This window comes from Eleutherodactylus coqui, chromosome 8 (genome assembly GCF_035609145.1).
Source record: "Eleutherodactylus coqui strain aEleCoq1 chromosome 8, aEleCoq1.hap1, whole genome shotgun sequence".
Classification (NCBI taxonomy): domain Eukaryota; kingdom Metazoa; phylum Chordata; class Amphibia; order Anura; family Eleutherodactylidae; genus Eleutherodactylus; species Eleutherodactylus coqui.
This window is the reverse complement of record NC_089844.1, coordinates 96,467,185-96,493,176: the sequence shown is the minus strand read 5'-3', so window position 1 is coordinate 96,493,176 and position 25,992 is coordinate 96,467,185. Positions and strand designations below refer to the sequence as shown.

Genomic DNA, 25,992 nt, shown 5'->3' with positions numbered 1-25,992 from the left:
AATAACGTGGATGCGCCGCTTACCCGGACGTTTTGCAACAGTTGCCGGAAATCGACGAACATAAGTAAATTTCCGAGCGGAGCCGAAGATAGCCGAGTCGGCCATATTGACCTGGGGCAGATAGACGCTGTTGTGGTCTGTAAGGCTAGATAGCTGCGGCTTCCCGGAGGGAAATCAGGGGGTGAGTCCGGCGGGCGGAGAGCTCGGAGCTCCTGCCGGTGTACAGCGGGGGGGTAGGACGGGGCTCCGGGCGGAGGAGGCCACCGTGTACCGGGTGACTCTCATGCCCTTGACAGCTGCGGCTGCCCATACCGGTGCCAGCAGCCAGTGGTGGTGGTAGTATATAGTAATATCACTGCAGTCAGCAATGGCCATACATGCCATGCATTACCAGGACCCTGGTGGGCGAGCTGGGCCCCCTGCAGTTCTGAGGGGTGACTGCTGTGCCCACCTATGTATAAGCGTCCGTAAAGGAGTGTGGTGCGGTGCCTACAACCACCATTGTACCCGTCACCGGGGCCAGCGGATGTGCAGGAGGATCTGGAAGCGGTTTTCTGGAGATTGGCGCTTTAATGTGCGCCGGTGACTGCAGTTATATTCCGTCAGCCCCTAGTAAACTCCTCGGGGGGCGCCCGCACGCCTCGCACTCCGCTGAGCGGCTGCCAATGTTGGTGCAGATTTCACCTGCAATTGAATTCAAATTGAAAGTGTGAAATCTGCAAGGTGTGAACGCACCCATCACAGGACCGCGTCAGCGCTGTGTATTATGTGCGCAAAATATGCACGCGCGGTACGCAGTGAACAGAACTGATTGATTTCAAGAGGTTTGGGTAGATGTGCGTTTTTTGCTCAGACGTTTACATTGTGCTGAATAAGATGCACCATGCCCTATTTTCATGTGTATTGAGCACGAAAATAGCACATATTTAATTAGTACAATATGTACACATGCAAAAACACAACGCCCCTCGTGCCGATACGCAGCGCCAGCTAATACGCTTGCGCCCAGGTGGTGCCGGCCTTCAGGGACGCTCACACCTCACTGCTCTGGGGCAGATCTGCTGCAGATTTCACCTTCCTTTTGAAGCAAGCTAATAGGACGCTCGGCTGCAGAGAGGTATAACCAGTAGAAAGACGGAGATTGTGATCCCGCTGGTAGATGAGACCACATCTGGGATACTGTGATCAGTTCTGAAGACCTCATCTACCTTATTGACATCAACGTGAGCCGTGCCTGCAATTACAAGCACTGGTCACTACACAGAGGTCGGCGCAGAGACTTCCACCCCGACCTCTGTGTATTTGCGGCACTGACAGCATGCGCCTGCTCAGCTGATCGGTCAGGGTCCAGAGTGATGGACCCCAGCCAATCAACTATTGATGACCTATCCTAATGATTCATCATCTGTAGTATTCTCCCTGAAAAACCCCTTTAGTTAGTATAGCCCACACATAGGTGCTTAGAAAGCACTATAGACCTCTGTGTCCATCTTCAGCTGCCGGAAGGAGCCAAAAAGCAGCAAAGATAGCCGAGGGGCCACAGCGCTCAGGCGAGCACCCCAGCCCCCTCGTTCCAGCGATCAGTGGGCGTCTCAGTAGCGGGACCCCACTGATTAGTACTTATGACGGTCTCTGTGACAGTTCTGAAGTTAGCTGGGGATGCTGCTGCTCTTTAAGTCTCCAGCCTGAAGGGGTGACGGTGACGCCAGCCCCATTATTGGGGGATAGAAAACCCCATCTGGATTGAACCTCATGTTTTCTATATCCTTTTGTCTTCTCAGCACCATGCTGCTCTCTCCCGCCATCCGCCGGGCTCTGACAAGCGCCACTGTGAACAATGGTGAGTATGTGCCGCCTGGGCTGGATGGATGCTCTACCCGGCGGAGGAGAGTGATCAGACTAGTGCAAGAGGAAAAGGAGTTCCCGTAGCGTCAATGACCCCTGTGGAAGAGGAACGCGGTCGCCCTCTTGCTTGCTCTGGGCCATGGCTCCGCTTTCCCCTTGCACTAGTTGTGATAAATACTCTGAAGTTCTCCCTATTTGTATACTGACCCCGTTGCTCAGTACGGTCATACTGGTTAGGCCAGGGCTGCACTGAGGATAAGGGGTGCAGTAACACTGCATTGGCATGTAGCTGCTGCATTCCTAATCTATCGGCTGCATGATTTCGCACTTTAAAACTGATCTTGCGTGCCAAATGCAATGTGGAAGGGGTTTTCCCCGCAAATAGTATTGATGACCTATCCTCAGGGCGGATCATCAATAGTTAATCAGCTGGGGTCCATCGCTTTGGATCTCTGGTGATTGGTCAGCTTCACAATACACAGGGATTGGAGTGTAAGCAGTTCAGTTCTGCCCCCTGTGTAGTGGCCGGCGCTTGTAATTACAAGCACAGCTCCCATTGATTTTAATGAGGGCTTCGCCTGCAATTACGAGTGCCAGTCGCTACACAGGTTGGCTTCCACTCTGATCCCTGTGTATTACGGCGCTGATAGTGGGTCCCCAATCAGCTGATCAGCCTGGGTCCCGGACAGTGGACCCCAGCTGCTCGACTATTGATGACCTCAGGATAGGTCATGAATAGTTGGGGGGAAAACCCCTTTAATGACTGTGCATTTTTGCAGGTGAATCTGCTGTTTACTTGCAAAATTGGGTTGCCATTTAACAATCTACGTAAAATCCACAGTGGCCGCACGTCATCGTGGTTTTTGGCCGCGTCATTCCCACCCCAGGTGGCCTTGCCATGAGACTTTTTGTGCTACTTGATTGATTTCATTATCGAGTAGTTGCTGCGGTTCACAAAGTTGCAGGCAACTCCTAGTATTCCTTCAGACTGCCGCTCAATGGATAAAATCACTCAGTAGCACCACAAGTCACGGCGGTGTAGCTGTAGCTCAACTGCATCACCAAAGGCTGAGATACCCGCACATCTTGTTTGGCCAATAACGTTTCCTACTGACTTCTCCATACATGGGCACACTTGGCTCAGCCAGGCAGGGATGTGTTCTCAAAGGCAGAGGTAAGCTACTGCCAGACAGACGGCTCCGGCGGCTTATTTTCAGGGAAGACAAAAGAATCAGGTGTTGAAATCCAAGAATTCCTCTCTTTCTCCAACATCACATGGGTGGACGGGACCCATACACATCAGATAATTGGCGTGTCCCCCTGAAAGTAGAGCGCTCGGCTGACTTTTCTCGAATGTGCATGGGAGCCTTTATTATTATCTTTTATATGTTTTTAACTCCTCAGTAAATATAACTTTAGTGTCTTCTGTTTTATTTTGTGTTACAGACACTAATTAACTTTTCATTATTTTCAGTCCGTACAGCAAGCACAGCTGCAAGCAACCTGTTGGAGGTCTTTGTGGATGGCAATCCGGTGATGGTGGAGCCCGGCACCACAGTGCTGCAGGTACAGAGTAGTGATGTAGTTTCTTCATTTCATTTGGGTATAATCAGAGGTCATCCATCAGCTACTTTGAGCCCTATAAACTGAACTAAGCTAAGTTTATGGGCTCCAAGTCCGGGCATGTAAGTTTAAGGCCTCCTTCACACGGGTGACAATGTCGCACGATTTAGTAGCATTGCTACAATGCTACAAATCGCATATGTGAGAAGCCCATGGTTTCCTATGGGTTCCTTCACACATGAGATGTTTTGTAGCATGCTACAAAATGACACACAAACCTCGCAGGTCCAGCGATATGCCTGCGACAGGCGAGGTTTTGTAGCCCATGTTTGTCTATGGAGCCTTCCTCTCTGTTGCATCGCACGAAAATGCGGTTTGCATGCGATGCGATGGAACTTTGTCATATCGCTGCGATTTTTCTCACAGCGATGCGGTGTCGCCCGTGTGAAGGAGCCCTAATACTTATCTTCTCCACCATTCCCTCGGTGGCAGCCATCAAACCTGCTGTTGAATGCTTCCAGTGGACTACATGGCGCGCATAGAATGAGGGGGCCACATAGTGCACCCATGTAGTCTGCGGAATGCATTGCTCAGCAGATTTCAGAGCTGACAGTGTGTCAGCAGCTACAGTGCTGTCCAAACGTTTTAGGCAGGTGTGGGGAAAATGCTGCAAATTAAGGCCGTGTTCCCACGGGACAGAAATCCAGCACAAATCACGGAATGTCTGCAGCGGGACCACACTGAAATTCTGCGTGATTTCCGCAGCGGGAAAGCAGCTTTAAAACCTCGTCAGCCTGTATTCCGCTGCAGGAATCTCTCTCCATAAAAAAGGAAAGAGCCAGCAGTGGAAACTGCGATAAAATTGACATGCTGCAGCTTTGAATTCCGCGCAACATGTCAGTTTCAGCGCGGCTTGGCCACAGTGTGTGGATGAGATTTTTGCAAATCTCACCCACTTTGCTGCTTAGTCTCGGGCTTAACATTGCAGGCGGAATTTCTGTGCAGAAAATGTGAACCCAGCCTAAGGGCTTATTCAGACGACCGTATATCGGCCGGGTATTCACGCTGGCCGATATACGGCATCTCTCTCTGCGGGGGGATGAGGCTGGAAGAGCCAGGAGCAGTGCTCTGAGCTCCTGCCCCCTCGCTGCCTCCTCTCCACCCCCTCTCTGCCCCTCTGCACTATTTGCAATGGGAGGAGGCAGGACATGGGCGGGGCTAAGTTCTGGAAATTAGCTCTGCCCCCATCCCACCTCCCCTCAGCCTCCTCCTTCCCCTGCAGAGAGGGACGCCGTATATCGGCCGGTGTGAATACGCGGCCGATATACGGTCGTCTGAATAAGCCCTAAGAATGCTTTCAAATTTAGAAGTGTTAATAGTTTCTTTTTGTCAATTAACAAATTGCAAAATGAATGAACAAGATCAAAATTAAATCAATATTTGGTGTGACCGCCCTTTGCTTTCAAAACAGCATCAATCTTTCTAGGTACACTTGTACACAGTTTACACAGAACTCTGCAGGGAGGTTGTCCCAAACATCCCGGAGGACTAACCTCAGATCATCGGTGGATGTCTGCTTGCTCAATTGCTTCTGTATCTTCATGTAATCCCAGACAGACTTGATATGGCCACCACTACAGAGCCTTGATCTCAACATCATCATCACTTCCAGGACTCCTTGTTCTTCTTTATGGTGCAGATAATTCTTAATTACATTGGCTATATGTTTGGGGTTGTTGTCCTACTGCAGAATAAATGTGGAACCAATCCAGTGCCTCCCTGATGGATAAGTATCTCCCTGTATTTATCAGCATTGAGGTCACCATTAATCCTGACCAAATCCACAACTCAATTTGCTGAAATGCAGCCCCAAACTTGCAAGGAACCTCCACCATACTTCACTGTTACCTGCAGACACTCCTTACTGTACCGCTCTCCAGCCCTTTTGGGGAACAAACTGGACTGATGAGTCAAAATGTGAAATATGTGGCTGTAACAAAAGGCAGAGAACCTGCTGCAATTTTTCTGCACTCCAGTTCCTATGTTTTCATGCACAGTTTAGTTTCCTGGCCTTGTTTCTACGGTGAAGACCACTTCTGACCAGACTTCTCCCGACAGTAGATGGGTGTATCGGGGTCCCACTGGTTTCTGACAGTTCTGATCTGATGGCACTGTTTAACATCCTACATATGAAAATGATGATCACGATTACCTGTTTGATGTAATTGGTTAATCATACACCTAACTATGAGGCTGCCTTCACATGAGCGTTTTAAGGGGGCAGGACGGGGCGGGAGTTTAGCGCACTAACTCCTGCCCCGCCCCCTCCTATTGCTGTGAGCCATCAAGTTGCAGAGAGGGAGTTTGTGTTTTTTTTTTTCACCCACATTACGATCGTGACGCGGCGGGAAGAAAATCTTAGCGCCCGTGTGAAGGAGCCCTTATCCTACAGAATCCCTGACTTTGTGCAAGCGTACCCAGAAGAATTGATGCTGTTTTCAAGACAAAGGTTTTGCCACCAAATATTGATTTGATCTAGATTTTTCTTTTGTTCATTCACTTTGTATTTCGTCATTTTTGTCAATAAACTATTAACACTTCTGTTTTGGAAAGCACTTACTTTGCAGCATTTTTTTCCACACCTGTGTAAAACTTTTGCACAATACTGTATGATCATGGGCAAGGTTAGTTTATCAGGCTTAAAGCAGCTAATAGCATAGGTGTATGTTTAACATTGAAAGGTTAACCAGAAGGGTTTCTCCTTGAATGGAGTATTCCGGAACAGTCTCTAGAGTAAATTCAGGCCGATGTCATATATTGCCTCAGCTATTAAAGTTAAGGGAATAGTAATAAACCACATATATATTATTCGGTACCTGACTGACATCCTTGATCTTGTTATTTTACTAAAACACACACCTATGACAGCTTTGTACACCAAGGAAGTCTTAAATCCTTTTTTTTTAACTTGCCCCCTCCATGACACACCAAAGAATCTGCGAAAGAGTAACACCTTTTCATAACTTCTTTAGTAAGGATATTATTATATGACCTATAACTGTGTATTATTTAAACCTCTGTCTTGTTCTTCCTTCCCTCGCAGGCATGTGAGAAGGTGGGAATACAGATACCTCGCTTCTGTTACCATGATCGCTTGTCAGTAGCTGGAAATTGTCGTATGTGTCTTGTAGAAATAGAGAAAGCCCCCAAGGTTTGTGCAATATCTACATTACCCATGAGCCCTAGCTGATTATTATATACCGTAGTTTTATGGAGTTTTAATAGTGTGTTTTTTATTTTTATTTTTTGGGGGGGCGGGTAAACAAAAGGGCAACTGTACTGTGGTCGAATTAGAAATATACCATAATCATTAGGGGAACATATTTGGATTTGCCCTTTTGGATATCGTGTGTATCTAGACTTCCTAATTACCTTTCTAGATTATGTGAGAGGGTCTGAGATTAGAGGAATCTCATGATGGAACTTTCCCTTTCTTCCTAGCCTGTAGCGGCTTGTGCTATGCCTGTCATGAAAGGCTGGAATATACTGACAAATTCAGAAAAGAGCAGAAAAGCAAGGTATGCTAAATGGAGGGACCCTAAAAACCCTCTACTAGCTGTAATGGCTTTGAGTAGTTGATGTTTTTAGACCGAGATCATCAAAACATTTGTTAAAGGAAAAGCTAAAACTTTTTTCTTTGCAAGTTAATTTCTTGACCTATCCACTTTTGCTTCAATTAGGGAGGGAGTGATGGAGTTCTTGCTGGCAAACCACCCATTGGATTGTCCTATTTGTGATCAAGGAGGAGAATGTGATCTGCAGGTAAGTGTATATAGTTGGGACTCATAGGAAGTTATAATTTCATCAGCCTTGCTACATATTGATTGGACTGCAGGCGTGGAGCAGGGGGGCGCACACTGAGTACTGCGCATACTGAGTACTGCAGCATTACTGTAGGCTCTTATGTGCTATTTCTAATGAAAGCCAGGTTGGCCGCGGGTAAGAGATGCAGTTTAATGTTTTTTCTCCTCTCTTGCAGGATCAGTCAATGATGTTTGGTAGTGATAGGAGCAGGTTCACAGAAGGAAAACGTGCAGTAGAGGACAAGAACATTGGACCCCTAGTTAAGACCATCATGACCCGCTGCATTCAGTGTACCAGATGTATTCGGTAACTCTCTTATTATGCATTTACTGCAGCTCTACAGTAAACTCATTTATGCCTTTGGTAGCTATATGGCAAAATATTAACCCCTTCCTGATGTGCACCATACATGTACTTCACATGTCTGTCTAGAATGGGTTTGGGAGCCAAGCTTGCTCCATACACAGTGGATGTCGGACATTTTTGACAGCCGACACTTGTCTGCAATAGCCACAATCACAGCCACGGTAATGCAGATTACAGATTAACTGGGACTGTGATGTCCCAAATCCCCACCCTCGCATACGCAATGAGATTGCTGGCTGCTGTCCAGGTGTCATGACAGCTAGGTCCTTTTAAAGGCCCTCAGAGCTGCCATGATTGTTTGCCTTTTAAGATGTGCCTGTGGCACATCTTAATAGAATGCCTGTCCGGTTACAGTATAATGCAATGTTATGATATTGCATTATACTGTTTAAATGATCACAAAATTCAAGGTTCCTTAGGGACTTTTTAATTTTTTTCAATTAAAAATAAGTGAAAAAATGTTTAATAACTTTTTCCAGTCATCACATCAAAAAAAAATTTTTTTTCACATTTGTTAGCGCTGTATCTGGAAGAGTCCAAATTGTTACAATATCACATAATTAATTCTGCATGGATAACGCTGCTATGAAAAGAAAAAAAGCTGTGAGTGGATATACCAGGAGAATGGCACATGACCGCTGAGACCACTGATTGGCTGCAGCGCTCATGTAGTGTTCATTCCACAACAAGGACCAGTAAGACTACATAGGGTTTAGTGCTGGATCTCCAGGTCTGAGGACGGGTTAGTTCCTCTGATTGGAATGGAATGTTAAAAAGTGATTTTTGCATCTAGACAACCCCTTAAATTTGTATTTTTGCTATTATTTTCCCTATACTGTCTGAATTCTACACATGAATGGGTTTTTCTTTCATCTCAGATTTGCCAGTGAGATTGCTGGTGTTGATGACCTTGGAACTACAGGCAGAGGAAATGAGATGCAAGTTGGCACCTACGTAGAGAAAATGTTTATGTCAGAGTTGTCGGGCAACATTATAGATTTGTGCCCTGTTGGAGCATTAACCTCCAAGCCTTATGCGTTCACGGCTCGACCCTGGGAGACTAGGTACGTGGAGACCGGAAAGATTTACAGTTCTCTTTTTTTTTTAATTATGCATATGTTGTAGATAGAAAGACCCTGTGGACGGGGTCCTTCTCCCTCTGTACCAGTTTGTAAGTAACTTTCATGCGTCTTGTTCAGGTTGTTTTTCATATGTAATACACTTAAATCTCCATTTTCACTACCTTGGAATTAATGGCACTTAGGGGCTTAAAGGACCCCAATGTGTTTTGGTCCTAAAGGAACAGACCCGCTATTGGGGATTTCACCCATGTGGTGGTTTTAATGCCCTATTTTTGTTTATTTTCGTATTTATTTATTTTTTAACTTTTGTATATATATATTTTTTTACCATCTATGTTCACCATGACGTCATATAGATTTTCTGGGGGTCACATATATATATTTTTTTTCACTTTTCCACTCTAGCTGGCGTGCCCTTAGGAGCCCCAGTTAGAGGGAAAATATCCCTCTGTAGTAACAGTAGTCACTAACAGAGCTGATCTTGGTCTGCTAAGACCCTGCAGCACCGCTTTGGTAGGTGGGTACCTGGCAGTCACGTGATCACCAGGTCGAATAGCAGAAGTAAGGCTGCCGTTTTCTCTCTTCACTACATAGTGCTCATTGAGCCTTTTATACAGCCTGTAAAGGAGAAGGCAGAAGTGGTTAGTAATAATAATAATAATAATCTTTGTATAGCGCCAATTTATTCCGTAGCGCTTTCTAAAAAAAGGCTTCTGACTTCTTCTCTGGGTTCTCGGCTGTCACAGACATCCGAGGACCCGACCTGCTCCTGTAAGATTGCAGGAACTTTAATCCCATGCCGTATTTTTAGGATGGTCTAGGATTGAAGCCCAGGACCAAACACTGTAAATTTGCAGGGCTTGGTCCTTAAGGAGTTAAAATAAATAATATGAATTGGACTTAATTATTTATTTGGCTTTATAAACAGGAAAACTGAATCCATTGACGTTCTGGATGCGCTGGGTAGTAACATTGTGGTCAGCACACGAGGTGGAGAGGTGATGAGAATATTGCCTAAAATGCATGAGGATATCAATGAAGAATGGATTTCTGATAAAACCAGGTATTCTCCCTCCCGCCATTCACTGCTATGCGTGTACTGAATATAGTAACGTTTTCTATTGTAAGCAAATGATGGCATGAATACATTCTCTATAAACAGATTTGCTTATGATGGTTTGAAGCGTCAGAGACTTACTCAACCCATGATCAAGGATGAGAACGGTTATCTGGTCCAGGCTTCCTGGGAAGATGTACTGACTAAGGCGGCTGGAGTGGTAAGTATTGAGGATCTACACCACAATCCCTAAATTTAGTAGAAGATACCTAAGTGAGTGATATTTAAAGGGGTTGTCCCATTACTATAATGCTTTATTAGGGCGTATAGGTGTACTCTTGTGACCCTCTTCATCAGTCCGAGCAAAAGGCTACTGAAAAAGCAAGTCGCACTCCCGAGGACTCGTAGAATAAAGTGAATGTCATTTTTATACGGCATGCTGTTTTTTTCCCCATTTCAAACACCTCACCCCCTCACATCCCCCCCAAAATTAAATTAAAGGGGTTATCTGACCACATGGTTTTGTTCAAAAACTACGTCAGCCTGCGGTAGTAAAATAGCAGAGCTCATACTCGCCTGCAACACTTTCCCCACCGCTGCCGTCATGCCGGTCCATGCTAACCTTCCCTTTTTGGAGAGGAGTGATGACGACTAGAGATGAGCGAACCTACTCGGCCACGCCCCTTTTTCGCCCGAGCGTCGCGATTTTCGAGTACTTCCGTACTCGGGCGAAAAGATTCGGGGGGTGCCGTGGGTGAGTGGCGGGTTGAAGGGGGGAGAGGGAGAGAGAGAGGGCTCCCCCCTGTTCCCCGCTGCTACCCCCCTGCTCCGCCACGCCTCCCCCTGGCGCCCCCCGAATCTTTTCACCCGAGTACGGAAGTACTCGAAAATCGCGGTGCTCGATCGAGTAATTACTCGAAACGAGTAGGTTCGCTCATCTCTAATGACGACCCGACACTGGGTCACGTGAGCGCCGCAGCTGTTTACCAGCTGAAGGGAGCCAGTGATTGGCTGTGACTATCACATGGTCCTTTTGTCTGAGACGTCATCGCTGGCTCCCTGCATTAGGAAGTGAAGACCAGCGGTTGATCAGAGAGGCGGCAGGGGAGCATGGATGCCTGACTATGAGCTCTGTTATGTGACTACTGCAGGCTGAAGAAATTTTTGAACAAAAGTATGTCGCTGGATAACCCCTTTAAACTTGGATGTACTCTACACAGCTTACAGACGCCCACACATTGTAAAATGACATACTACTAAGACTCCAAGAAAATGTCTACTTTTAATATACCTATACCCAGAAGGATGAGGTTTCTAAAATGGTCACTTTTGGGGGGCTGCTACTATATTTGCTTCCTTGGGGGTCTGTAAATGTGATATGGTGTCCAAAGATTGCTCCAGCAAAGTCTGCGCTCCTTCTCTTGTGGGCCCTGTTGTGCATCCAAACAGCAGTTTATGTCCACATATGGGATGTTTCTATACTAGGGTTAGATTGGGTAGCAAATCGTGGGGTACTCTTTTTCAATTGCTTTTTGTGAAAGTGAGAAATTTTGGAAAAATTGTAATTGAATTTTAAAACCCATTTAGAAAACATCCATGGGGTCAAAACAGTCACTATACAGCTTTATGAATTCCTTGAGGGTCATTTTCTAAAATGGGATCTTTTTGAGGGGTGATTCTTATGTCTTATGTAAACCTGGAATGGTGCTTGGATAAGTAACAGCATTCTGAAGTCATTACCAGGTAAAGTGATAGATTTAAAGAATGGGGTTTAGTCAGGAAGGCCAAAACTGGCTGCAGCATGAAGGGGTTAAATAGGTCCTTAATAGAGATGAGCGAACGTGCTCGGCCACGCCCCTTTTTCGCCCGAATACCGCGATTTTCGAGTACTTCACTACTCGGGTGAAAAGTACTCGGGGGGGGGGGGGGGGGGGCGGGGAGAGGCGTGGCGGCGTGGGGGGTAGCAGCGGGGAACAGGGGGGAGCTCTCTCTCTCCCTCTCGCCCCTGCAACCCCCCGCGCCGCCACGGCGACCCCCGAATTTTTTCGCCCGAGTACGGAAGTACTCGAAAATCGCGGTATTCGGGCGAAAAAGGGGCGTGGCCGAGCACGTTCGCTCATCTCTAGTCCTTAAAGATTCTTTTATTTATTTAGAAGTGGGCATTTTAAATTGCTTTAGAGCTTGCGGGGCACTGGGTTCGGTTTTGCATAGCTGGCGGACATGCCCAGTGGTGAGATTCCTGTGGAGGCTGGTAGCCAGTCTGGTTTTGAGAGTTTTGGGCAAGACTTTCCCCCTCACCCCTTCGGTTTGCATGCTGGTGGGCGAACCGACCAGGTATAATAATCAACAACACAAACTCTCCCAGTTTATATGTATGGCGGCAAGGATCTACATAGCATCCCAATGGTTGAGACCATCCCTTATTCTGAACCCCATCATAGCTAGAATCTCCAAAATGATGATCTGTGAAAAGCTGTCTACTATGAGGGATGATTCTATGGAGGGCTTCCTTAAAGGGGTTGTCCCGCGCCGAAACGGGTTTTATTTTTTTTTAAACCCCCCCCCCCCCCCCCGTTCGGCGCGAGACAACCCCGATGCAGGGGTTAAAAAAACCACCCGCACAGCGCTTACCTGCATCCCGGCGGTCCGGCGTCTTCATACTCACCTGCTGAAGATGGCCGCCGGGATCCTCTGTCTCCATGGACCGCAGGGCTTCTGTGCGGTCCATTGCCGATTCCAGCCTCCTGATTGGCTGGAATCGGCACGTGACGGGGCGGAGCTACACGGAGCCCCATAGAGAACAGGAGAAGACCCGGACTGCGCAAGCGCGGCTAATTTGGCCATCGGAGGGCGAAAATTAGTCGGCACCATGGAGACGAGGACGCTAGCAACGGAGCAGGTAAGTATAAAACTTTTTATAACTTCTGTATGGCTCATAATTAATGCACAATGTACATTACAAAGTGCATTAATATGGCCATACAGAAGTGTATAGACCCACTTGCTGCCTCGGGACAACCCCTTTAAGACTTGGCAACCATGGTCTGACTATCTAAATATCCCAAATATGTCACGACTACTGACCTTATAGCGTCCCATATACGAATGAGAATACTTTTCTTAGAGATACAATAATGAGTGGAAACCGATATAATATGTTTCATGTTTATTTGTATAGTTGTTTGTTTAACATTTAAAGTCTTAAGATTGTTTTTACTAAAGTCCCCCTGGGGGGGGGGTATCCTTCAGCTCTTTATTATGTAAAAATGTATTATGTATCAAATCAAAACTTTTGAAACTAAAAAGCGGGCCTCTTAGTTCTCTCCTTGGACTATGTGTTCACACAGTATATTTTGCTGCAGGTTTAACATGGAAACCACAGCGAAACTCACGTCTTAAGGCCTCATGTCCACGGGGAAAATCAGGCCTGCTACGGATTCTACATGGAGAATCTGCAGCGGGTCCCTCCTGCCCCGCGGACATGAGCGCTGAAAATAGGAATTTAAAAGAATTTACTCATCCGGAGCGGGCGGGAAAGTCTTCTCTTCCTCACGGCCGGATCTTCTTTTTCGGCTGGCGGATGAACTCGTCACGCCGGCGGCACGTCGCCGACGTGCCGCGCGCATGCGCCGGGCACATCCGCCGAGCCGAAGCAAGAAAGATCCGGCCGTGAGGAAGAGAAGACCTTCCCGGTCCGCTCCGGATGAGTAAATTCTTTTCAATTCCTATTTTAGGTCTCCCGCGGATCCGGACGGCTTCCATAGGCTTCAATAGAAGCCTGCAGGAGCCGTCCTCGCGGGAGACCCGCACGAAAATGGAGCAGGGTCCAGATTTTTTCATGCTCCATTTTTTTTAAAATCCCTTTTATTGACCATCCGCGGGTATTTATCTACCCGCGGGTGGTCAATGCATCCCTATGGGGTGCGGATCCGCGGGCAGGAGAAGAGTTAAAATCTGCTGCGGATTTTAATTCTTCTTTTGCCCGTGGACATGAGCCCTTAAGCCTCCTATTGCTGATAACGGGAATCTGCCCTGTAGTCTTTATGGTGCAAATGTTAAATCCGTGTAGTAGAAATGAAGTGGCTTCACTCCCCGCCGTGTAATCTGTGCCTGAAAATCCGTCAGTGGATTTTTTCCATTTACTGGGCTAAATCGACACGTGGATCCATGGCTACAACAAATGAAGATTTGCGGCAACCCTGAAGATTTCTGACATGAATTTTAGTTGAAATCTGTGTCACGTGAGCATGCAGTAATCGGAACAAACTGTGAAACTAGCAGAATAACCATAACAAATGAGTCCTTAAACCCAAAAGAAAGTACCCTCAAAGGGAAAGTAAGGCTTTTGAAAAGCAGTGGAGAAGAAACTCCAAAAATATGCTGAACACCAAAATTAGCCACGTTCTTAACCCCCCACTTTTTTTTTTTTTAATTTTCATTTTTTTCCTTCCCCCTTTTAAAAAAATCATAACTCCTTTATTTATCAATCAACGTCACTGTTTGAAAGCTTGTTTTTTACGGGACAAGTTGTAGTTTTCAATACTGCTATTTAAAGTACCATATAATGTACTGAAAAACTTTTAAAAAGTGGAGTAAAGAAAAACAGAAAACGACCATTTTTCAGTATGTCTTGTATCTACGGCGCACAAACTGCAACAAAAACGACATGATAATGTCTATGGGTCAGTATGATTGCTACAATACCAAACTTGTATGTTTTTTTTTTTTTTTTTTTTTAACTATACTTTTTTTTTTCATAGATAATTTTTTTCAATGATTTTCTGCCGCCATCTTGTACGTGCAATAACTTTTAAATTTTTTTGTCGACGTAGTTGAGCGAGGGCTCATTTTTGCGGGATGTCCTGTAGTTTTACCTTATTACCAATTCGGAATACATACGACTTTTTGATCGCTTTTTATTACGTTTTTTCTGGAAGACAGGGTGACTGAAAGCGCATTTCTGGCGTTCTTTATTTTTTATTTTCAGGCGGCGTTCACCATACAGGGTAAATAATGTGCTACTTTTATAGACCAGACTTTTGCAGACGCAGCGATACCAAATATGTATTTTTATTTTATGATTTAGATTTTTAAATTATAGATATGGCAAAAGGGGGGTGATTTAAAAAAAATTTTTATTGATCTTTTTCACTTTATTTTTAAGTCCCCCTGGGGGACTACAACCAGTGATGCTTTGATCACTCCTGCAATGTGACTGAATGCTTCAGCCTAAGGTCATACTGCGATTTGACAGGCAGCCTATCAAGCCACCCCACGGGGATGGCTTGATAGGCAGTCTCCTAAGGCAGCCCTGAGGCCTTTCAGAAGGCCCCGGCTGCCATGACACATGCACCACTCCCCCGATCTCACCGGGGGATTTAAATGCGCTGTCACATCTGACAGCGGCATTCAAAGGGTTAATAGCCTCAATCGGCCGCACGGACGATAGCAGCTATTGCCCGCGGGTGTCAGCTGTAACAAACAGCTGATGCCCACGCTGTATGAAAAGAGGTCGCCCCGCGACCTCTCTTACATACCCTGACGCTCCAGGACGTAAATGTACGTCCTGGAGCGGGAAGGCGTTAATGGTCTGCCTCATATTCCTGTAACTCTAGTGAAGTTTTCAGCTGCTATGGTAATCGGCGAATTATCAAGGCTTCTTGATTTAGCGACGTTCTCTAGATGGAGCTATCTGTTTTTAACTAGCTGTTATTGTTTTGAAAGTTTGGTGGCACGTAACCTACTATATATATTGTGGAAGAAGTGCTTTATACTCTATATACCAATTATATCTCTTATGTTCTAGTTGCAAGCTGTCCCGGGCAAAGATATAGCAGCCATTGCCGGAGGTCTGGTGGACGCTGAGGCTTTAGTCGCTCTTAAAGATTTGCTGAATCGTTTGAATTCAGATACCCTGTGCACTGAAGAAGTGTTCCCTAATTCTGGAGCGGGGTAAGCGGCTTCACAGGACTTGTCCAATTAAAATAATCCCTTTCTTCATTTATAGAGGATTTCCTGATATGTCTGTTTTAGTAAAAGCTTGTATTTCCCATAATATAAAAATAGTGGAGCATCTTATCTTAGTTCTCTGCATTGTGTGGTTCCTCATGAATAACCGGGTATTACAAGTTGGGGGCGTATCCCTTCTTACCGCTCGGGTGCACAGAGGTGGCGAGCTGCGCCTAATGCATCAAGAATTGTGCGTTGGCGGAAATATTATTAAGATCAGTATTTGAAAGATACTTGATAAACTTCCCCATTATGTTTAGGTTATGATAGATGTGTTTAATTACAGAAAATACATATTCCATTGTCCTTTTTTCTATGTACTGCACACCCTTAGAGTGAAGTCTGTCTTCCTCTGTTGTATAGCACTGACCTGCGGTCAAATTACCTGCTGAACTCCAGGATCGCCGGCACGGAAGAGGCTGACGTGTTACTGCTTATTGGTACCAATCCGCGATATGAAGCGCCACTATTTAATGCAAGAATTCGCAAGAGGTTTGTTTCTTACTATCATGGTATATATTCCATTTAATTTGTTGTTGAGGCCTTGAGTGTCGCCATCATTTGGCGCTGCACAGACCTGCCTGTTAATGACATCTGACACGCTGCAGCTCAGAGAACCCCCTTAGCATCAGAATGAACCCGTTTCCTCTGTTTTTGTTTTTTTTTTTGTATTCATTGAATTGCATAAAATCTAGAAATGAAATAACCTTGTGTGCTTTCAGCTGGCTTCACAACGACCTCCAGGTAGCTGTAGTAGGAAGTCCTGTCGATCTGACTTACACTTATGACCATTTGGGAGACTCCCCTCAGATAATCAAGGATATTGCATCTGGAAAACATGCATTTAGTAAGGTATGTAGTGGGTAATGCACGCTATATAGGAGAATGTATATGTACTGACGGACTTAGCAGAATAGAACCACTATTACATTTCCCACTGTAGATAGGAAAACATTCTTTGATTTGAATTTCTTAATTTAGCCATGAGGTTTTGGAGTTTGATTTCCTTGCATTACATTTCCAATAAAGTCTTCAAAATCAGCTGCTTTTTGGTGCAGATCCACAAACTGATTTAGTCAATGGGCAAAATATGCGTGCGAAATTCAGATGTAGAAACGCTCTTTTCTATGTCGGAATTCCGCATGTTGATTTTTGCCTATGTGAACGGACCCTTAGAGAGGTGGTTGTCTATGCATGTGGCTCCCCATAGTAGATTATAGGAGTTGGGAAATGCTAGTCCATGCAGTTATGGTCTCTTCATTGGAGTGCAGACTTGGGAAGAACAAGACTCCCATTCACCCGATCGGTGGGAGTCATGAAAGCGGGACCTGCACCAATCAGGCCTTTATGGCGTATATTTTAGCTCCGCCATAAATGTCTCAGATAGTAATATGAATCTAAAATGTTATTGTGGTCCTCGGGAATGGTTCAATCATGTGGCCCTCAATGTGAAAAGGTTGTGCACCTCTGCTCTACAGAATATTCTCAAACCATGGCCTGTTGGGGCTACTTGCGGACTGTATAGACAATCCTGTGACATTCATATGCTATAAACTCAACAGCTGTGCCAAAGGTTCTGCATGGAAGGATACTTGTCCCTTATCAATAATCTGGAACTACGACACCTCTAATGCAATCATTTTGTTTTCTATGGTTTTGTAGGTTCTTGGCCAGGCTAAAAAGCCCATGATTGTGGTGGGCAGCGGTGCCCTGCAACGCAAAGATGGGGCGGCCATCCATGCTGCTGTATCTACTCTTGCACAAAATGCCAGGATCAGCAGTGGGGTCCCTGAGAATTGGAAAGTGCTGAATATTCTGCACAGGTAAGCTATCAGTATATCGGATGTCCTTCAAATTAAGGCTTGTTCATGTGAATGCAGCCTTTTTGTCTACGGGAATACCAGCCATTAGACTTACACATAGACACCGGTTTGATGGTAAAATTGCATGTCCCCCCCCCCCCCCCCCGTTCGGCGCGAGACAAACCTGATGCAGGGGTTTAAAAAAAAACCGCATAGTACTTACCCGAATCCCCGCGCTCCGGTGACTTCTTACTTACCTTGCGAAGATGGCCGCCGGGATCTTCACCCACGGTGGACCGCAGGTCTTCTCCCATGGTGCACCATGGGCTCTGTGCGTTCCATTGCCGATTCCAGCCTCCTGATTGGCTGGAATCGGCACACGTGACGGGGCGGAGCTACGAGGAGCAGCTTTCCAGCACGAGCGGGCCCATTCAGAAGGGAGAAGACCGGACTGCGCAAGCGCGTCTAATCGGGAGATTAGACGCTGAAATTAGACGGCACCATGGAGACGAGGACGCTAGCAACGGAGCAGGTAAGTGAATAACTTCTGTATGGCTCATAATTAATGCACGATGTACATTACAAAGTGCATTAATATGGCCATACAGAAGTGTATAACCCCACTTGCTTTCGTGGGACAACCCCTTTAAGAGAAAATGCTTCACCACAGTCAGCAGCACCATATGAATACACATATGGATTGGCTTGTGTCTGACCAGGGATGATAATTGTATTTTGGGGTATTCGATTTGTCTCCCAAGTACTTAAAACATAATTGACATCCCATCAAATGATCTAAATAATGTATCGTCTGAAGATTAGCGCTCTTTCATTGTCTCAACAGAGTTGCCAGTCAAGTTGCTGCCCTCGATGTGGGATATAAACCAGGGGTGGACGCCATACGCAAAAATCCTCCAAAGGTTCTCTTTCTCCTTGGTGCAGACGCTGGATGCATCACTCGCCAGGACTTGCCAAAAGACTGCTTTGTTATCTACCAAGGTAAGTCACTGAGCCTTGTACTATATTGCATATGTTCAGCTTCCTGATACTGAGAAATCGTAGTTATATCCCATCACCCACGAAGTATGGGTCTTATTACATGGGGCAATTATAATGTGCTTAATGGGGTTGTCCAGGCTTAGAAAAACATGGCTGCTTTCTTCCAAATACAGCGCCACCCTTGTCTCTGGATTGCATCTGGTATTGCAGCTCAGCTCCCATTCACTTGAATGGAGCAGAACTACAATTCCACAGACAACCCTTTTGAACGGGGGGGCGCTGTTTTTCTAACCTTGGACAACCCCTTTTGCTTCCGGCCACCCACCTCCATTCACAGTAATCAGGCAGTTGTTCATAGATGAACGTTTGCCTGCTTACACGAGCCGATCGTTGTTGGATTTTTCCGCCTGGACAAACTGAATGATGAGCAGTAAGTGAATGAATTCTCGTTTGTCATTCAGTTGCTGTCAGTCTTTATACTGAACAATAATCATTCTTTGTACAAGGGCCCTATGTATAGTCGGAGGCGCAGATGTGAGCAGAGCCCTAATTGTATGTGCTGGTTAGTTGTAGTAATGTTACATTGTATTGCAATGAACCAGGTCATCATGGAGACCTCGGAGCTCCTATGGCAGATGTGATATTTCCAGGAAGTGCGTACACAGAAAAATCTGCTACCTACGTCAACACCGAAGGCAGAGCGCAGCAAACACTTGTCGCAGTGAGCCCACCTGGAATGGCAAGAGAAGACTGGAAAATCATTCGTGCCCTGTCAGAGGTACTATTATTTAACCAGAGCTGTGCTTTCTTGCAGAATGTGCATATGGGGCGTAAAAATGCATTTCAAATGTATGTCTTATCTGAATCCCTTAGGCCCAATGTCCACGGGCGGGTTTAATTTGCGGAATCCACGTGGGAGATCCACAAATCAAGCCGCCTGTAGGGAAGCATGGGCGTCTGCAAATTAATTAAAGCATGCAGATTTGTTTTGCGAGCTGTGAGGGCCATGCACAGTACAGCAAACCCGGAAGGGGAGAGATCCGCACGGACGCCACTGCTGGAAAAATACAGGTATGCAGGGCTGGATTCTGTGCGGGGAAATCCGACCCGTCCGTGGACATGAGGCCTTAACCCTTTCCAATCCACTGTCTGACTTCTGAAGACATTATGATTTAAGGCGGTACAGCTTCGATGTTGGAAGACGTCCATCGGGGGTTCTCTTACTGTATATTACCAGCCTCTCTGCTGTCGGAGCCTATCCAATGTGTCACCTCATGCAGTACTGGCTTTAGCCAGCATATAGCGCCATTGTATAACAGCAGAAAAAGAGTAAGACCCCTAGGAAAACCAGGATACAAATTGGATTGGAAAGAGTTAAATGTGGGACACATCTAGGAAAACCCTGCACTATTTCCATTACCTCGTTAGTAAAGAAGTAATGCCAGCATTTTTTTTTCTTTGGACATCTACTGTTAAGTCAGTTATATTCCAGTAGTGCAGTTTGTCATGTGATTGCACTCTGAGCACCAGAGCTTGCACTCTGTATAGATGGGATGTCAGTCTCCCATATGCGGCTGTGACTTCTGTGAGTTATAGGGTCACATCATCGCCTATCAAATCCCTCCCCACCAATCTCCATCTCCTTATTCCTCTGTAACCCCCCAAATGTATAGAGTGCTGCGGAAAATATAACTAATGAGAGAGCAGGAGTGCTGAGATATACCAAAAGGGAGATTAGCTGCAAAGCTTTATAAGACTCCCTGTCTGCACTACCTGTGAGCACTGTGTACAGAATATCCAGTGTATTTCTGAGATGCAGCTTCACACTTCTGTCCGTGCCTCCGGTGTTTAAGTGTTAAGAAGCGGCATCACTTAGAAGTACATGGAGACTCTGCAAAGGAAGGCATAATGGGTGGCATCATAGGTAGCACATCTGAGGAGAAGAGGGGATCAAAATATGGCTGACAACGCAAAAATAGCACATCATCTAAAACAGGTATACAGAACACATACAAAAGAGCCTCTATATTATATTTATTGCCTATTTAAATTGAATGGTCACTGCACTTTGAGTCAACTTGTGTTACTATGATAGTCAGTGTTATAACTAGCAAAAGTGCCAATCACTTTATCTACGATGCCCTTTTTTCTGTTGAAAGATCACTATAAAGTGTTGGCCACTAGGAGTTTCCCTTCCTTCTAATTACTTGACCACAGTCAGTGGACAGCAAAAGTCTGTCTCTAGTAACAGAAAGGAATGAGGAGGAGGGTGATGACTTGTGCTGCCCATAGACGTTTATGGAGAGGGAGGAGAGGCAGAGACTGGTACAGGTGATACAGCAGCTAACTGGTTAGTAATATACAGCCACTCAAATCACATCTCCACTTCTCGGTACTTCTCTAGTTTCCACCATGCTGATGTTTTCTCTGCCATCAATAAATAGAGCACAGCAGCTATCACTTATCCGACTCCTGGATCAGTCCAATATTGTGATGTCACGCCTCCGCTCGGGTTGGATCCAACACCCGTACCAGGGATAATAGAACAATCATATATTCAAAGGCAGCATCCCCGGCAGTCCATTTCAGATAAAAGGAACTTTATTCCATGTTAGTCCCACAAGCAGCAATAAACATATGCGGCAAACCAGAAGAAATGACACAGCGACGTTTCGATCTAAACAGATCTTTGTGAAGCCTTTGATGCTGCCTTTGAATATATGATTGTTCTATTATCCCTGATGTTTTCTCTGTGTGGGCTGCAGAGAATTATGAAGAAGAATCAGCAGTTTTTTTCATATGCAGTGTGTAGAGCTAGGCATAAACCGCAGTCTGCCCACCAACTCGGAGAGAAAGGAAAACTAGAGCCTGAGCCTGCCAAGGGGAAACTGGTGATTAACTGCAGTCATATAATGGTCAGATGTAGTGTTAGTCCTCATGTACACACAGCAGCTTATTGAGAAAAGTCATCTGAAAGTACAGATGCACTTTAATAGCTACTAATAACCGCCTATGATGCTCTATATGGAAAAAATAGCTGAAGTGCTTCTTAAAGGGACCGTCTCCTGACATGCCGATCTTAGAAAATCCTTGCATTCCTCATTAAATTATTCGGAAGCATCTTTTCTTAGACTCTGCGTTCTACCATTTCTCTGTTTATTACTCCTTGAAACTTATGAATTAATTGATAACTTTGCTTTACGATTTGGGGCCTGTCACTACCCTGTCCCATTGGGCTGACAGAGTAGGAGGCACCCTATTGACAAGTGAACGGTACATCCAGTCCTCAGTGCTTTTCTATCCGGCTTGATGGAAACAAAAACCAAAGAGGTCTCCACCTCGCATATTGAAGTCTGTGGTTAAATCTGTATGTAGTTTTACGCACAGAAACCCAGTTTGGACCCAATACAGTAAAGAGTAATGTGAAGAGTCTGCAGGAAAATGCTTTCAATTTTAGCACATTGCCACATTTAACTTGTTCTTTTTCCCCATCTAACAGGTAGCCGGTGTAACGCTCCCGTATGACACCATTGATGCTGTAAGGAATAGACTACATGAAGTGTCACCAAACTTGGTGCGATATGATGATGTGGAAGAAGCGAATTATTTCAAGCAGTCAGCAGAGCTCTCGCAGGTAGGCTGTCAGAATGGCCCGCTAGCTAGAAACACTTCTAGGAATGCTCCAGTAATGTTGTTTGTCTTCTTCATTCAGCTTGCTAACCAACAACTTCTTGCTGATCCACTGGTTGCTCCTCAGCTGTCCATTAAAGACTTCTATATGACAGGTAAGTGAATACTAGCGGCCAGAAAAGAGCTGGTGTGACTAATTAGACCCAGTATAGTGACAACTGTCATTGTAACAGGGCAGGTTTCCCCTGTAAGGCCGCCTGTAGACGGCTGGGTCGGATCCCGCTGTGAGAATTCTCGCAGCGGGATGCTGACCTGTGCCCCTGCACAACCCTGCGGCTCACCAGTTCCCGGCGTCTCCTCTGCGCTGTTTGCCGGCTGCCGAGACCCGCACAGAAATAGAACATGCCGCGATTTGTTTTCCGCGCGTGTTTTCACACTGACAAATTGCGGCTGTGTGCATTATCTAATGCAATACTGTGCGCGCGGGAGGAAATTCTACGACAAAATCGCGGAATTTCCACCCGTGTGCAGGAGGCCTGATTTGGGTTACTATGGGAGTTTTGGTAGAAAAGTATAGCATAAAAAAAAAAATCTGAGCTTTAGGCCTCTTTCACACGGGCTACAAACCGCATGTATGTGAAGCCCATAGTTTCCAATGGGTTCTTTCACATGAGAGATGTTTCGTAGCCTAAAAGAACCCATTGGAAACCATGAGCTTCACATACGTGCGGCTTGTAGCAATGATTTTGTAGCCCGTGTGAATGAGGCCCTATGGAGGTCTTCCTAGAATAACAACAAGGAAAAGTTAATAAAAAATGAAAAGATCATGTAAACTTGCACCACTCCCAACAATGCAGTTATACTAAATATCAAATTAATTACATTATGGCAAAGGCAAAAATACAGTTTTTATAGCTATGATTACATAGAAATGAGCTTGAATGAAGACATAAAAAACTGCCAAAATCAAATCAATAGCGTAATGGGAATCTGTCACCATCTTTGTGCAGTCCTCACTGAGGGAAGCATAACATAGTGACAGTCACACAGCATCTATGCAGTGGTTTGGGAGAAACTTACATTTTGTCAGTAGCAGCACATAACAGTGCATAGAGGACTACAGGAAGTAGTCCTCCATATGCATGAGCTGCAGCCAGCTGGTCTAACCTATCCTCCAGCCACTGATTGGGCAGGGCTAGCTTCAGCTCCTGAATATTGAGGACTAGTTCTCTGTGTAGTTGCTATTAATAAAATGCAAGTTTCTCCCAAACTACAGCAGAGATGTCGCTGTAAGCGGTGTGACTTTCACGACTTTATTCTGCTTTTATTGAGTGCTACAAAAAGATGGCAGATTCCCTTTAACAATTTATTTTTTTAAATACCCGTGTCCTATAGTAAGATAGCTTGCCTGGGGCTGTTGGGTGATAACGGATTCTGGTTATGCTGGGGGGATATGGCCGCAGTCTTGTCAAACTTTATTTAATCCTCATCATTTGCTATAAATCTCATCCTGCAGATCCGATAACCCGTGCATCGCAGACTATGGCCAAGTGTGTAAAAGCTGTGACCGAAGGAGCGCAAGCAGTGGAAGAACCGTCCATCTGCTAAAGTGTTCCCCGGTAACCTGCTCAGATCTGTGTTCCGCTCACTACTTATACTTATCAGGAAAAAAGCAGTCTGCTTCCTTGCTCTTTGTAAGACCAAAGCGTCTTAGGATTTTGGCTTTTCTTCTGTGCTTGTTTTGAAGCAACTACCTTAAGGCAGACCACACATCCAAGATCGTGTGTACAAACTACTTGTAATCTTATTAAATGGTTTATTACATATGTGGCTCCTGTGTCTGGTGTCTTATGTTCTAGCCATCTGTATTGTGGATACACATGTGGACGGCAGCTGTATCCCTCCTCCATCATCTCTTGTTTTTCCATTGGTTTTCGGGCTAGTTCGAGGCAAAGTCCTAACTTATACACTTAGTCTCCCTGGAAGACAAGTAGCACCGTAAGTTTAGCAGCTGCCGGCCTCGCTACCCCATATGGACATGGCATTCCCCGGTTTGGATGAGTCAGGAGAAGCCTGTTCACTCGACAACTATTTTGTCTTGACTTAGCTTTAGGCTAGGTGCACACTTCTGTTAAAGAACATGTCTGTAAAAAAAAAGACTTTTTAAAGTGGGTGTAGCTCCAGCTGACCTCCGTATTCACTCAGTTCGTCGTTTTTTTTCCCCCTGAATGCAATGCATTTTTCACATCTGCAAGAAAAAAACGAGGCCCAATTTTTCTTTTTTTTTTTTTGCATTTTATTTTAAAAACTGACTTGGGCGAGTCTCATCCATAAAGCCTCTTTCACACGGGCTACAAAATCTTGTTTATGTGAAAGAACCCATTGGAAAACGTGGGCTTTACATTGTAGCAAGTTTTTATATCCCATGTGAAAGAGGCCTAAAACAAATCAGATCAGTGCATGCGATGGTTTGTTTTTATCATTAAGTGTCTGTGTGGAAAAACTTGGTAGTGTGTTGCACCATACACTATGGATCTGTTTGTAGTCCCCTTTTTTCTCTTTTTTTTAATTAAACACTGATAAAAAAACACTCGTATGCCAGAGACCGAAGGCTGAATTCGCTTACTGTCTTTTAGTGTGTGTGTGTTTTTCTTTTTTTTTTCTTCCTTTTAGTGTGTGATGGCCGTGTTTCTCCTTGGACAGCACATGGCTCCATTGTAGACCCATAGGACTAGTCACATTGACGTTTTTTTCCAAAGCAAGCAGTGGTCTGTGTGGGGGAAAAAACTAAACAAACTAAACTTGTGGCATGTCCTATTTCCTGGCGTTTCATGGACAAGAAATGGTACATACCAATGCATGTCCATGTGCTGTGTCCTTGTAGGTTGGAATAGTACACTGATTGGTGTCCAGTGTGAGTTGTGGCTGAGCCCCTGGGGTGCAACTTGCACTCAAGGCTAGTGTGCCCGAGGTCTTAGGCACCTTGCACACTGGTGGATTTTTGCTGCGGAATCCGGAGCAGGTGTCCGCACTGCAGATCCACAGCCAATACCGTCCATAGCATGCTATGGAAAAATACTTTTTCCTGCACACTTGCAGAAAACAATTGCAGTTTCCGAATGGAGGAAAAATCACTGTATGCTCCATTTTTGAGCAGACGGCTTCCATTGAAGTCAATGGAAGCTATCTGACCCGCGGCCCGTCTGCAATTAGAATTGCGGTCAGGTTAGGGATTTCATATTATTAACTAGCAGCGCCACCAGGATAGTAAAAATTTGAAAAAACAATCGGTGCATGTAACAGTTTCAGGTGCGGCAGTACGCAGTATCGGGAGGTGAGAGGAGCGCAGCTCTGGCTGAAATCTGCTTCAGATCCACTGCTAAATTCGAGTCACAATCAGCACCAATGGTGGCAGATGTTTGCTACGCAATTTCCTACTGTAGTATTTCGCTATGCCCTTCAGCTGGGAAAATAGTGGTGCGGTCTTAGACTTACGTGAAGTTTCCTTTTCTTTAAGTAAATTTCACACTTCCTCATCGTCTTACTAAAGACTCATGTGCTGGAGGCCGACACTCGCTACTGTCCAGTCAGCTCTGGCCGAGGACACACTGTATTGAAGTGGAACATCTGCCAGCTCTGCCCAGGACGCTGCTGTGGAATGTGCGTGCTTACCCTGTAATATCCCGCAAAAGTGATGTCTTCAGCAGCAATCGGGCATACGAGTACTTATAGTAGAGGCACCAGGACACAGACTGCTGCTGCCATGCTGCCACCA

General features: G+C 45.4%; 1 protein-coding gene across 2 annotated transcripts; it reads left to right on the top strand.

Annotated features, from left to right (window-relative positions):
- The first annotated feature begins 42 nt into the window (after positions 1-42).
- NDUFS1 (NADH:ubiquinone oxidoreductase core subunit S1) lies at positions 43-24,041 on the top strand. Of its 2 annotated transcripts, none has more exons than XM_066576084.1 (19): positions 43-64; positions 1,782-1,840; positions 3,320-3,411; positions 6,512-6,619; positions 6,910-6,986; positions 7,149-7,230; positions 7,448-7,578; positions 8,517-8,702; positions 9,649-9,783; positions 9,883-9,997; positions 15,584-15,729; positions 16,150-16,278; positions 16,509-16,638; positions 17,449-17,609; positions 18,433-18,587; positions 19,190-19,365; positions 22,087-22,221; positions 22,300-22,372; positions 23,734-24,041. In XM_066576084.1, exons 2-19 carry the CDS (start codon positions 1,786-1,788, stop codon positions 23,823-23,825), a joined length of 2,178 nt encoding a protein of 725 aa, XP_066432181.1. In that variant the 5' UTR covers positions 43-64; positions 1,782-1,785; the 3' UTR covers positions 23,826-24,041. The 2 variants fall into 2 exon arrangements, with proteins under 2 accessions (XP_066432181.1, XP_066432180.1); XM_066576083.1 differs by having other exon boundaries at positions 56-181.
- Positions 24,042-25,992: the final 1,951 nt, after the last annotated feature.